Source organism: Triticum urartu, chromosome 2 (assembly GCF_003073215.2).
Source record: "Triticum urartu cultivar G1812 chromosome 2, Tu2.1, whole genome shotgun sequence".
Classification (NCBI taxonomy): Eukaryota; Viridiplantae; Streptophyta; class Magnoliopsida; order Poales; family Poaceae; genus Triticum; species Triticum urartu.
In genome coordinates, this window is record NC_053023.1 from 501,789,974 (window position 1) to 501,802,559 (window position 12,586).

The 12,586-nt window shown below is 44.1% G+C and overlaps 2 protein-coding genes across 3 annotated transcripts; both read left to right on the plus strand.

Annotated features, from left to right (window-relative positions):
• Positions 1-531: 531 nt before the first annotated feature.
• On the plus strand, positions 532-5,152 carry LOC125538241 (histone-lysine N-methyltransferase ASHH1). The gene is made up of 11 exons (XM_048701517.1): positions 532-914; positions 1,090-1,135; positions 1,255-1,319; positions 1,441-1,597; positions 2,088-2,174; positions 2,263-2,347; positions 2,434-2,527; positions 2,658-2,856; positions 3,328-3,362; positions 3,994-4,510; positions 4,606-5,152. Exons 2-11 carry the CDS (start codon positions 1,133-1,135, stop codon positions 4,870-4,872), a joined length of 1,509 nt encoding a protein of 502 aa, XP_048557474.1. The 5' UTR covers positions 532-914; positions 1,090-1,132; the 3' UTR covers positions 4,873-5,152.
• Positions 5,153-7,454: 2,302 nt separating this feature from the next.
• Positions 7,455-11,836, plus strand: LOC125538240 (ubiquitin carboxyl-terminal hydrolase 27). Of its 2 annotated transcripts, XM_048701516.1 has the most exons (12): positions 7,455-7,692; positions 7,789-7,898; positions 7,992-8,137; positions 8,248-8,371; positions 8,892-8,992; positions 9,083-9,310; positions 10,311-10,379; positions 10,483-10,614; positions 10,701-10,835; positions 10,921-10,983; positions 11,072-11,311; positions 11,436-11,836. In XM_048701516.1, exons 2-12 carry the CDS (start codon positions 7,895-7,897, stop codon positions 11,709-11,711), a joined length of 1,518 nt encoding a protein of 505 aa, XP_048557473.1. In that variant the 5' UTR covers positions 7,455-7,692; positions 7,789-7,894; the 3' UTR covers positions 11,712-11,836. The 2 variants fall into 2 exon arrangements, with proteins under 2 accessions (XP_048557473.1, XP_048557472.1); XM_048701515.1 differs by having other exon boundaries at positions 7,789-8,137.
• The last annotated feature ends 750 nt before the right edge of the window (positions 11,837-12,586 follow it).

Sequence of the window (12,586 nt, forward strand, 5' to 3'; positions counted from 1 at the left end):
CATATGCACTACAACATGGCCTCCTGTTGGCGCAACAGATGGAAATTAGCAAGCTCGTCTTGGAGTCGGAGTGCCTGGAGGTGATTAATACTATGAACAATGGGGGCTTCACATCATTGGGCGCAGCGACGATCTATTCGGATTATTTGGTCCTTATCATAGGCTATACTCCGGTGTCTTTTGTTCACTGCCCTAGTGAGGTAAACTCTATCACTCATGTTTTAGCTAGGCTAGCGGTGTCGGATCCACCTTCCCTGTGGGTTGATGAGCAGGCGGCTTTTATTTTGAAGGGTTTGGTGGACGATTTAACACTTCTTTGATTCAATAAAAGCTTCCGAAGTTTCAAAAAAGGGCACAAAAAAATAATGTACTTCCTCAGTTCGAAATTGTAGTTGACGCTGATAGAGGGGGTATTAATGTCTTGCGGTTTTATTTAATCTTATTAATAATGTATTGCAGTTTTTCTTTTGAGGATTAATGTATTGCAGCTGAGTAGGCGTAATGCGGCTATACGTTTTCGATCACTAGCAGGCGTACAGCTCCACGCGTCCATCTCCCACGCCGCGCCGCCCTGCCTCCCTTCACCGCCTGCTCCCTCGCCGCCCCGCCCTCCCTCACCGACTCACCGCCCCCCTCGCTGGCCTCTGGCCTCCCTCTGCTGCTTGTTATTCGAGACCAGGCCAGAGGCGTCGGGGCACCTCCCGGCGGCGGGGCTTCGGGGTCGTCTCGGCGGCGGGCGGAGCAAGCCTCCCACCTCGGGCCTTGCAAGCAGCGGTGTTGGACAAAGGCGGCGGCCGGAGCTCGGACGCCGAGGGGGCGGTGATTTGACGCGACTGGAAGTAGCGGACGGGACGCGCCACCACCACCAGCAGCAGCAGCAGGACCTCCTCCACCACTTTGATCCAGACTCCCTGGTATGCCCTAGTTCCGTTTCTCCCCCAATCAATGGATTATGAATCCCACTCACATTGTTGAACGGGCCACGATTACACAAATCGCTCGAAGATTTTTCTTCCGGTACTCGGTCGTCCACCACTTTAACATGCTAATTGCAGCCTCAGTTAGTTGATCAGTTCCCCTATTTTCTAGGTCGAGGTCCTGTTGTTCCACCGTCCAAGAATTGGTATCAGAAATGGTATTACTGCTGGCTCAAAACACATTCTTCCCTCCACCCCCCCCCGCCCCCCCTCCTGAACGGTCTCAGGGTGATTTTGTTATCTCTGTACTGAACTCTTGGAGTTGTTTCTATTTCAGGAGGAAGAGCCTACAGAGGCACCACTTTACATCCATATCGAGACTAATGATTTTTCATACAGAAGGTTGATAGTTTTGTTGTATATACTTTTTGTTCCTATTATCAACCCACCGTGGAAGGAAGCATCGTGCCTTGCAGTTTTACAAACGAATGCAAATCCCATACTGGTGTATTGCTGCTTGTAGGCACAAGCGGCAGAAGGAGGAGGACATAGCTGTATGCGAGTGCCAGTATGATTTGATGGATCCAGATAGCGCATGTGGAGAGAGGTGCTGGAATGTCTCGACTAACACAGAGTGCACGCCTGGCTATTGCCGCTGTGGTGTATACTGCAAGAACCAGGTTAGTGTTTCTCACGTTTTTTTTGTTAGGTATTGCCATATTGGTGCTACCACTGTGTGATTGTTTGGTTATTTTTTCTGATCTGTGTTCATGTTGATTTGCACGGAGCTACTGGCAAGAAGGAAAAAGATGTGTATGCACAGTTTGCTTTAGTTGAACCAGTATTTAGATGTCTAAGGATCGTTGCTAAATTTAGGAAGTCCTCCGTCAAATCCTTTGGAGGTTCTATATCACTCCGAGTTCAAATCCTGCTACCAATTATAACCACGAAATTAAATGCCTTTTTATTGCTTTTCAAACTTTTGACGGGGTTTTAAAGTGAAGTGTTGCAATATGGTGAATCTTTTATCTGCCGCATCATCTCCTACTGATGCATATCATGGCAATGCTGTATATGAACTAGTGGTAAATTGTGCTAGAAGTTACTTGATGTGTTCTCCAGTTTATTTACAACTTTTTTTTGTCATTTCATCATTTTTCGTCTTTGTAGCGATTTCAAAAAAGTCAATATGCTAGGACAAGGCTGGTAAAAACTGAAGGGCGTGGATGGGGTCTTTTGGCTGATGAAAATATTACAGTGAGTCGGTGACTACATCTACTTTTATGTTTGTTCTGCTCACATCCCATTTACTCAAGTATGTCTTTTGTCTTAATGGTATTTGTAGGCTGGACAATTTGTTATTGAATATTGTGGAGAAGTAATATCATGGAAGGAAGCCAAGCGGAGATCTCAAACATATGAAGACCAGGGTACACAGTTACAACACTCCTTCCAGTAATGGAATTGTGGCACCTTTTGCCCTCTATTTAGTAATTTCTCTGCTGTTCCACATTAGGTTTAACGGAGTCTTATATTATTTACCTCAATGCTGATGAGTCTATTGATGCAACAAAGAAAGGGAGTCTGGCCAGATTTATCAACCATTCGTGGTATGTTTGTAGCAAACACACAGTCCTTTACTATTTTGTTTCTTTTCTTTTCATTATTTCATCATTAGATTTTTTTGCTTCCTTTTCCATCTTAGTGATAAAATGAAACAGTTTGTCATTGTACGTGCAGCCAGCCGAACTGTGAGACAAGAAAATGGACTGTCCTCGGGGAAGTAAGAGTTGGCATTTTTGCAAAGCAAGATATTCCTATTGGAACGGAATTATCCTATGACTATAATTTTGAGTGGTTTGGTGGTGTGATGGTGCGGTGCCTCTGTGGAGCTACCGGATGTTCAGGGTTTCTTGGGGCAAAATCACGTGGTTTCCAGGTGGGTGGAACAATATGCTGTAACACATCTCATTAACTTAAGAGAAGATCCTATTTCAGCTTCAGTTTTGACAGTAGGGTTTGACAAAAGAAAGAACTGTTACCTTTCTGACCATCCAATTAAAGCTGCAGGGATTTACTGTAGAGTTTGGCCCTTCTCTCCAGTAGACTGATGATGCTCAGAACAAAAACATTGATAGTTCTTTGGCTTGCCGCCTTTGCATGCGTGCTGACACAACTATTTTGTGTTGCTTCATCTAAAAATTCTTTTGTGCTGTCCTTCTCGGGAGATTGTAGTGTAACTGGGAGCACTATTTGCAATAGTCACATGGTTAAAGTAGTGTAGCGAACCAGTCATCTTTCATTAATAGGACTTCTTTATTTGTGGTCATTGTTGGATCCTCCTTTTAAGTCAATATTTGGAACGTCCGACACTTGCCTAATGCGTGCTTTGTTGTCTGTCATGTTTTAGGAGGCCACATACCTGTGGGAAGATGATGATGACAGGTAAGCTTGTGCTTGTATGTTAGTCTTCTGTGGTAACCTTGTGCTTGCATGTTAGTCTGCTGTACGGAATAAAAGTTGACACACCGATGGTCGTTTAGAATTTTGCTTAATTGACATAGGCTGATGAGAATCTGTCATTTTACTTACCTGGACAATTTGCTAATTAGAATCTGGTTTGCCCAAAGGATACATATTGCTTAGATAATTTTCGCTACTTGGATGACTCTATTTGCCATCAACCTTTTGTGCGGGTAATAGAGACCTCACCAGAACCTTTCACTACTCCTCAACTAGTCATTGCTACTTTAATGTCTTGATTTATCAGCATTGAGAACCCACTGGTTAGTAAACATATTCAGACCTCTGTTGCCCAAATCAACTTGTCCATAAGTGAACTTTTTATTGTTCGAAGTGCTGAAATATTGATGGAGACAACAATCCCGAGCACCAGTTAAACAGTAAATACTTACATCACAAATAATTGAAAATACTAGGTAATACATAAAAATTCAGACCTCTGTTGCCCATGTCGACTTGTTGTGATAAGTAAACTTTTATTGTTTGAAGTGCTAAAATATCAACGGTTCTGTGCACCAGTTAAGCAGCAAATATTTTCCATCTTTAATGGCAGGTTTTCTGTTGAAAATATCCCTCTTTATGACTCTACTGATGACGAACATACAAGCATTCCGAACGACACCATTCTAGCAAAAGATGAGCCAGTCACCCAAGAAAATAACAGCAACATAGTGCATGCCACTGAGAATCCTGAGATTGCAAGCTCAAATGAATTCACGCCATTGAGTGTTGAACCATTGACGGCTAGCTCAGATGAACTCACACCAATGACTATTGAACCACTGATAGCTGTTCCAGTGGGAGTTGATATTATGGAGAATGGATTGCCCGAATATGGCACACAATATTCTGATGACACCACACAAAATTCAATGCATAAAGTTGCGAAGCTTGAGAATCAAAGTTCTCCCCAGAACAATAACCATCATACCGAATTGGTCCTGGTGAGACCCACACCCAAATTTCGTGGTGGCAAAGCTAAACGTGGTCTGCGCAAGCAATTGAATGTTGCAGATATTTGTGACCGGTTAGCATCAGCTGCGGCACGCCAGGAGATATTGTTCTGTGAGGTAAAAACTAGCAGTAACCCACTAGTCCTGAAAATTGCAGCGGAAAGCTCTAAATATTGCACAGTAATGGCTCTTTTTCTGATCCAATGTCGCAGGAAGTGAAGAAGCAGGCGACTGCCGAAATCGATGCCCTGTACGACGAGATAAGGCCAGCGATTGAAGAACATGAGAGGGACAGCCAAGACAATGTATCAACAAGCCTTGCAGAGCAGTGGATCGAGGCCAGCTGCTGCAAGTACAAAGCTGAGTTTGATCTATCTGCTGCGATTATCAAGAACTTGGCTTCGACGCCTCTGAGAGCAAAAGAAGATGTGAACCCTAGAGAACAAAATGGAGTGTTATACCTGCAAAACGGTCCATGATTCAGCTAGAAGGCACGGGTTCGCAAGCAATCTTCGCAAAACCGCCGGTTCTTAGAAACTCCATAGAAGATACTCCTATGTAGATTTGAAGCGTTATAAGGTGGTATTCTAACCAAAACACATCCCATAGTCTGATTAATTGATGGTGTAAGGCATCATCAATTCTTCTTTCATTGTATTCGAGTCTGGTTTGCTTCTGTTCATGTAGCTTGGGGGCGTATAGGTTCAACACGAACTCTGTCTGATTTTCAGGTTAGAATCAAATTCCCCTTTTAGGCAAGGTTTGCGAAAAACAACACGAAGGGTTTTGTCCAGAGCTGGTCAGGGTCGTTAGTCTCACTCGCATGGAGCGGACAAAATCGACATTGTTTAGATCCTGGGCACCTACGGATACCCCTTCTTGTTGAGTTCTTACGATCGCCTATTCACCTTCGTGGATTCTTCGTCTGCTCTTCTTCTCTCCCTGGCCTCAGTAATGGAGGTCTACTTGTGCCGTATATACCATGGCTACGTCCGAAACTGACCCTCCTGACCCCCGCTCGCCCTCCCAGGCGACACAGGGGAATAGGCGACCGTTATGATGCGCGGTGGTTGCTTTGTGTGCTGGTGCTATAGGCGGGCCTGATCTGGGCCCGTGCGGGCCTGCAAGGCAACCGTTGTGCTGGGTGGTGGCGCGGGTCTAGGGGTCCTTGGCGACCCACATGGTGGATCTTGCCATAGCTGCTCTAGGCTCGACGGGTTTGGACCTAGGTTCTCCATGGGTTGTCGACGTCCTTCCTGTTGCAGCTCCGACCCTGGTGTTCTGGAAGCTATACCCTTTCCGGCTTCCTTGGCTTGCTAGCATCTTGGCGGTTTCGGCATCATCAGTCCAGATCTTAGTTTGTCAATGTTGCTAGCTGTCATCGTTTCTCGTGTGTTGGCTCTCTAGGCTCTGTTGTCGCCTCTCCAACCCTAACCATCACCCCCTACCTCGCCCTCCTCCGCTAGATCCAATGCTCGTGTGTCTAGCGGCCCTCGTTGTCACCCTTTGGCAGCGAGCATATCTCTCTTTCTGGATGTGGCGGCCCAGCTTGCGACATGTTCCTCGTCTTCGGATCTGTCCCAACGGTTTTGGGATTGTTCGGCTATAAGTCAGGGTGAAATCCATGCTTGGCTTGCTCATGCTGGCAGTGGCGACACCTGCGGGTGCCATCCCATTCTTGGAGGCGCTGCCACGACCTTCCTCTGTGCCCCAGGTCCGGTTCTTCGGATCAGACGACAACAACGTCAGTGAGCATGGAGGTTTGATTGAAATTGGTTATGACGACGTCGAGTTGGCGGTGGAGGAAGACTCGGCATGAAGGCCAGAAAATGAACGTAGTGGTAATAGTACGCAGCCCGCTCCGAAACAAAGAAAAAGATGTATCATTCGCCTTCATAAGGCATCATCTTGTTTGCTTGTGGCGTACCCGGTGATGACGGTGATGATATTCAAGACTCGGGAAGTCGTTTCGGTTCGGGTTGTTTCTCTTGGTCAGGATAGTTTACATTGTGTCGTAGTTTCTGTTTCGGCCGATCATCCTATGCCTCTATGCTTCGAACATCATATTTACACTATCCTTGAATAGCCATGTGATATACCCCCTTTGTTCTCATTTCAACTTCTTCTATCAATGAAAGACACACAAACTTTACATATTCACAAAAAAAATATTGCCTTTGTAAGGGTAAAATTCCCCCCAATTTTGTTTTGTGACCCCACTCTATATAACAAACAAGTCCAGATTATACAATATTTTTACAGATTTATTGTAGATGATGGGGCTTCTAAAGGGGCACTTGGGGGAGTGAATTTATCTCCCAGCTGAATTTTTCAGGGCTGAATCAATGGATTTCCTTGCCGCAGTTTGCCTTGAATCCATGGAGGCATGATGCAGGGAGGAAGGAGATCGTTCCTCTTGATTTGGGCGCATTTTTGCCAAGGAAGAAGGTGAGTAGAGGGAAGGGGGTGGGGTGGGCTGTTTATGGCTTAGAGCTAACGAGGCATGTAGGAGGCCCGGAGAGCGAACATTTCAGCGCCAGGCCGATCGTCTCTCTGATTCATCTCGGCGAGAAAATGTTTCAACGTCGGTTGATCGTCGCCTTGAACCCCCTGGTGAGCAAACGTTTCTTCGCACCAAGGTAACGTTCCCTCTATACTAGTGTCGAAAAATAATTCTCCATCTATTAATGTAGTGCATATAGATTTTTGTAAAAAGTCAAACCTCACAAACTTTGATCAAGTTTATGGAGGAAAATATTTACATCTAAAATGCCTAACATATATCATTAGATTCATCATAAGACGTAGTTTCATATTTTAACTTTTTTAATATTGTAGATATTAATAAGTTTTTCTATAAACTTTGTCAAAGTTTGCAAAGGTTGATTTTTTCAGGAAAAAAAGCCCTATAGGCATCATATTATGGAACCGAAGGGTGTAAAGGGTCTTGCGCAAAGTTGGTCAGGGTCTTTAGTCTCACACGATCTGGGCCGTGCACTGGCGATCAAGCGGACGAGATCGACACTGTTTAGATCTTGAGCACCTACGAATACCCCGTTTCGTGGAGTTCTTCTCCTCTGCCTGTCCGCCTTTGCGGATTCCTCCCCTTCCCAGCCTCGTCTGCTCTTCTTCTCTCCCTGGCCCCAGAGACGGCGAGCGGGACACAATAAGGGAGGCCTACTTGCTTCGCCTCCTCATCCTCGTCGGCGGTCTCACCGACGGCCAACGGGGCGCAGCCAGGGACTCCTCCTACTCGTGCTGTACTGCCGTTTACTGTTATCTTTTCTTTTCTTTTTTGGGTAAGTAAGAGTAACCCCTAGATTTTTTGCGAGAGTTCGGTTCGTTCGTGTGGATTCTGAAATTAAATGTGACGAAAGCTGTTTCCACTGATTCAGGTGCGGCGAATCGGATAGCTAAACAGAAATCTCTGGATTGGAAACAAATCTAGGCTTCCTGAATTCTGTTTCATGCAAAGGATAGTGGGGCAGGGCAAGTCGAGTCATGGGTAAGTTCGAGCACGGCAATCTACTGCTATCTCTTAGCCAGGGACACTGGCATGGTTACAGTCTTACAGCCGTTGCTGTTGCGCTGGGGATAGGAGTTGCTGGGTTGTGCAGAGCGCTGAATAGCAGTTTGGGCGTGCAATGGTTTCTCCGGAAGTTCTCCTCCGAATCAGAGAGGCTGTACTACACCGGAGGCCTGCAAAATCTTGGCAACAATTGCTTTCTCAATGTTATCCTGCAGGTAGCTCATACCTTTCTTTTTTTACTGAATCCATATTGCGGTGTGCATCGTGTGCGAGTATCGTTATCGGGTTGGAGTTCATGCTGAACCAGAGAATGTTTCCTCGACAGGCACTTGCTAGCTGCGACCATTTCGTCTCCTCTCTAGACGACTTACTTGGAAGTGATGATGTGCTACCCGAGGAACAGTCTGAAAGAATGCCTCTTATCCTTGCTCTAAGTTCCCTTTTAAAAGGTAATATTGGTAACATGGACTGTTAAACTTTGTACCATCTTCAAGCTTACTGTTAGGGAATTCAGTGGTGTATCTAGAATCAGCGGTAAATGCATTTGTGTAGTTTTAATACCGGGCTCTATAGTCCCCACAATGTGTCCCCAGGTGGTGGAATGGATACATACTGTGGCTTTTAAACACAGTTTTCCACTTATCCCCAAGCTAATCTCCAATTTATTGTTCACATTTATGGATCCGTTGGACCAAGTGCTAAATTCCAATATAATGGAACTGTAATACCTGGTGCAATTGATTGCTCGCTGCTCATAGTTTTAATGTGCTTGATGATGCAGTTGCTCCATTCCGTTGCTGCTTCTATTTGGAAGAACTTTTGCAAATAACATTTTCTTTTTCTTTCTTCTTAAATTATATACTTTATTTGTGATGTCCGAGCTCATTGTTTTGTTATTGTTCATAAAGTGCTATCTTGTGTGTCTAAAATTTCTTTTACTACTTAATGAATCTGCGTATATGTGTGCAGACTTGAGCACAGTTCGAGATCAAAAAATTGTATTGAATCCAGAAAGCGTAATGCATCCTTTGAGCTGCTATGTTAGTCACTTCAATTTGACCAGACAGCAGGCATGATGCTTTGTTCCATCTATTCTTCTCTAGAAATCCTACCTTGTCTATGATATCCAGGATTTGATAAGAAGTACTTTGCCCTCATAGGATGCTTCTGAAGCTTTTGTTCATCTATTGACATCACTGAGGGATGAATTTTCCCATTGCTATGTACCATATAAGAGCTCTCTGGCAGACATTACCATGTTCCACTCCAAAGTATACAAGCAAAGGGAAGGTAACCAACCTGAATGCAAGCGCTGGAAACAAAACATATTCGGTCCCTTTGATGGGACTATTGGCAGCACATTATCTTGCAGAAATTGTTCATCTGTGGTAGATACCTATGCCTCTTTTTCGTAACTCTAAACGTGTGGTTTATGAACTAATCCCTCCATCCCATAATATAAGAGTGTTTTTTACACTAATGTAGTGTAAAAAACGCTCTTATATTATGGGACGGAGGGAGTATTTAATTATTGTTATTTCTACCCTAGATGCATTTTTTGTTGGCAAATTCAAACACATCTTGGACCATTAGTGTGTTTTTAGCTAGATGTTAGTATATGACTATATATTGCATATATGAAATATGTATTCATGGAATCTACTAATGTTAGATAGTTCACATGGGAGAACTACCAAAAGTGGCCAGCCTTCATAGCTTGAAGGATATTATGGTATTAGAGGACAGAGGGATAGAAATTGACTAGAGTGAGAGAATTTTGGATGGTAGAGACTTAATTCTTGTTTGATTGAAACCACATGCACTAGTTTAAAAAATGTGGTTAAAGGGCGTAGTTCTCTCCCTTAACTGTACTATTTAGGTAGAAATGAGACATCCCTGCAGATCGAATGCGGGTGGGCGAGCTTACACCTGTAAGCTCTAGCCATCCAGCCAGCGCTCGGTTCTCCATGTGCACTACTTAGACTGCTGTATTGAACCGCTCCTAGATCTACATGGACTCAGCTAAAGAATCATCCTGGGCTAATAGGCTATAACATGTAGTGACTTTACTTCCCTAATCTTTCTTATGGATGCGGCATGCATTTGCTTTGGCTCTAGCTGACCTCTTTCCGGAATCCTCGGCTGACCGCTGTTTCCTGCAGTGTCTCATGTTTTTTTCTGTGTTCATACCGCTGACTTGTATGAGTCCACATTTCCACAACATTATTAGCGATAGAAGTTAAGAAGTCTGTTTTAAATTCTCTACGACTACATATATCTAGTAGCAGAGAGAGTAGCTAGCTCTTTTCTATTGTTGTTGAAACCATGCATATTTTGTTTTGTCAGAACTGTTGATTTTCTGTCCTCATTTTGTTTAATGTCTCACAGCTGTCATTGGACTTCGAGAATTTTCACTGCTTGCCCCTCTCTCCCGTGGCTGATATAAATGGAGATATTGTATGTCCAAGTGAATCTTTCTGAGCTTGTTTAATTCAGGGTACATCAGTTGATACTCCGGTTCATGCATTATTCATAATGCTTTGTTCCTTTCCAAATTCAGATTAATGGGTGTAGTTTGGTGGATTGCCTGAAGCATTTCACTGTGTTGGAGCATCTTGACAATTACCGTTGTGATCATTGTTGGCATAATGCTGCTGCCAAATATTTCTCTCTTCAATCAGAAGTTGATGAGGTAAAATTTTGTGACCATATTTTCTATGAAGTTGTACTTGTTTCACAGTTTAGTTTGACGGTACCTCATATTGACATCTGTACCAGGAAAAAGTTAACAAACTGCGCACCTGTGTCGACTATGATAGTTGCAATTGCAAGCATTTATTTGGTCCAGAGAAAACAACATGGTCAGTATCTTCAAAAGCCACAAAGCAGTTGGCTATCACTCGTTGTCCGAAGGTATCTACTATTGAAATACACCTTCTGAAACTTACATAGAATAATATCTAAAAATGGCATGACACCTATTGATGTCCTCTTCCAGATCTTGTGCATTCATTTGTTACGTGCTTCTATTAGTTTTGATGGTGAACTCGTAAAGCGTCAGGTAAGCACTAAAAAAGACACATAAAACATTGCCTCTTTCTATTCATTCCATATGAATTGTGGCTGAATGATCCGCGTTTTGCTTGCAGGGACACGTTTCTTTTCCTTTACTTCTCAATTTATCCCCATTTGCAGGAGGCACATTCACCACTGGACAGGGACCTGGACCTTCAGCTATGAACGTGCAAAGATATGACACGCCGTCTCTCCAATTCTATCGGCAACTAAATGCACACATGCCCATTAATATGTTTCCTACTGGTGGGAACTCATCAAGTCAGGCACCTAAGGATCAAGTAACAAATGGTGGTGTCCACTCACTTAATGAGGCAAGTTATCTGCTTTTGAACTTCTTTTTTACTTGATTTGTCTAAGGATAATGATGATAATGACATTCCTTCATACAAAATTTTACTTATCTGATCAATTCATTTACCCTCTTTATCTTTTCAGGGAAATGCTGATGTGGCTTTGAGTTCTTCCTCACCATCGCCGTCCTCATCAAGGATGGAGCTGTATAGGCTATCAGCTGTCGTTGAGCACTATGGTGTATGCGGAGGTGGGCATTATGCAGCTTACCGGAGAGTAGTGTCAACTCCTGATGCTAATGATCAAGTAGGACGTCGTCGCAAGCACTGGGTTTACGTCTCAGACGACCATGTATCACAAGTGTCAGAGGACGATGTTTTGGGTGCGGAAGCCACACTCCTTTTCTACGAAAGACTATAGCAGCAGCCTGTTGAGTAGGAGACGTTTTTGGAGAAATTCGATGCGGTAGCTTGTCAAGAAACGGCCCCTCTTTTATTTGAGCAAAATAGCTTTGGATTAATGAATCATTCAGGTCTTTCTTGTTTTGTGCTCTTATGTGTGAAACGTTCGTTGGTGATAAAATACGAGAATCAACTGAGAGAATCGGGCTTCTGGGGACATACATAAGATACTTATTAAAAGTGCATTTGAGATAGTAAATGAAGTTGCAGCTTTGATAGTCACATGGGATGGGAGGACAAAAGTCTGGGTTTGGTTGCTGATTTTAGTGAGAAACGCAGGGCAGCTGCTGAATAACTTGCTGGATCTATTGAATAACTTACTGGATTTATTGATATGTTCCTTGAAGCACCACATTGACGTACTACTCACACCTCATCATGTGGGCGGTGAAGAATGATGTGGATGAAGAAGACGAACCTCGTCATGTGGGCGGCGAAGAATGATGTGGATGAAGAAGACGATGATTCCCCTCTGGCGGAGCACCAAAACATGACTATTAGGTTCGCGCGCTTGAATCCTAAAGTGACGACAACAACAAAATTCATGGTAATCCGAAGAAGGGTTTCAGGGTATTTATGAGTTAGAGGTAGGAAACGTAAGGTGATGAGACCTCCCTAGGCCCCACATGTCCTGGGCTGCAGCTACCGCACCAATGTTGCCCCTCACATAAAAAAACTACTAACTACATCTCGCTGCCGTCAGCTATGTGGGCTTTGCCCAGCGGCGTGTTCCGCCACGGTGTGTGTGTTTGGGGGGGGGGGGGGGGGGGGGGGGGGGGGGGATGCCGAGCTAGAGCACAATCTTGCCGCCTCCCGTGTTGCCCGCAAGGATGA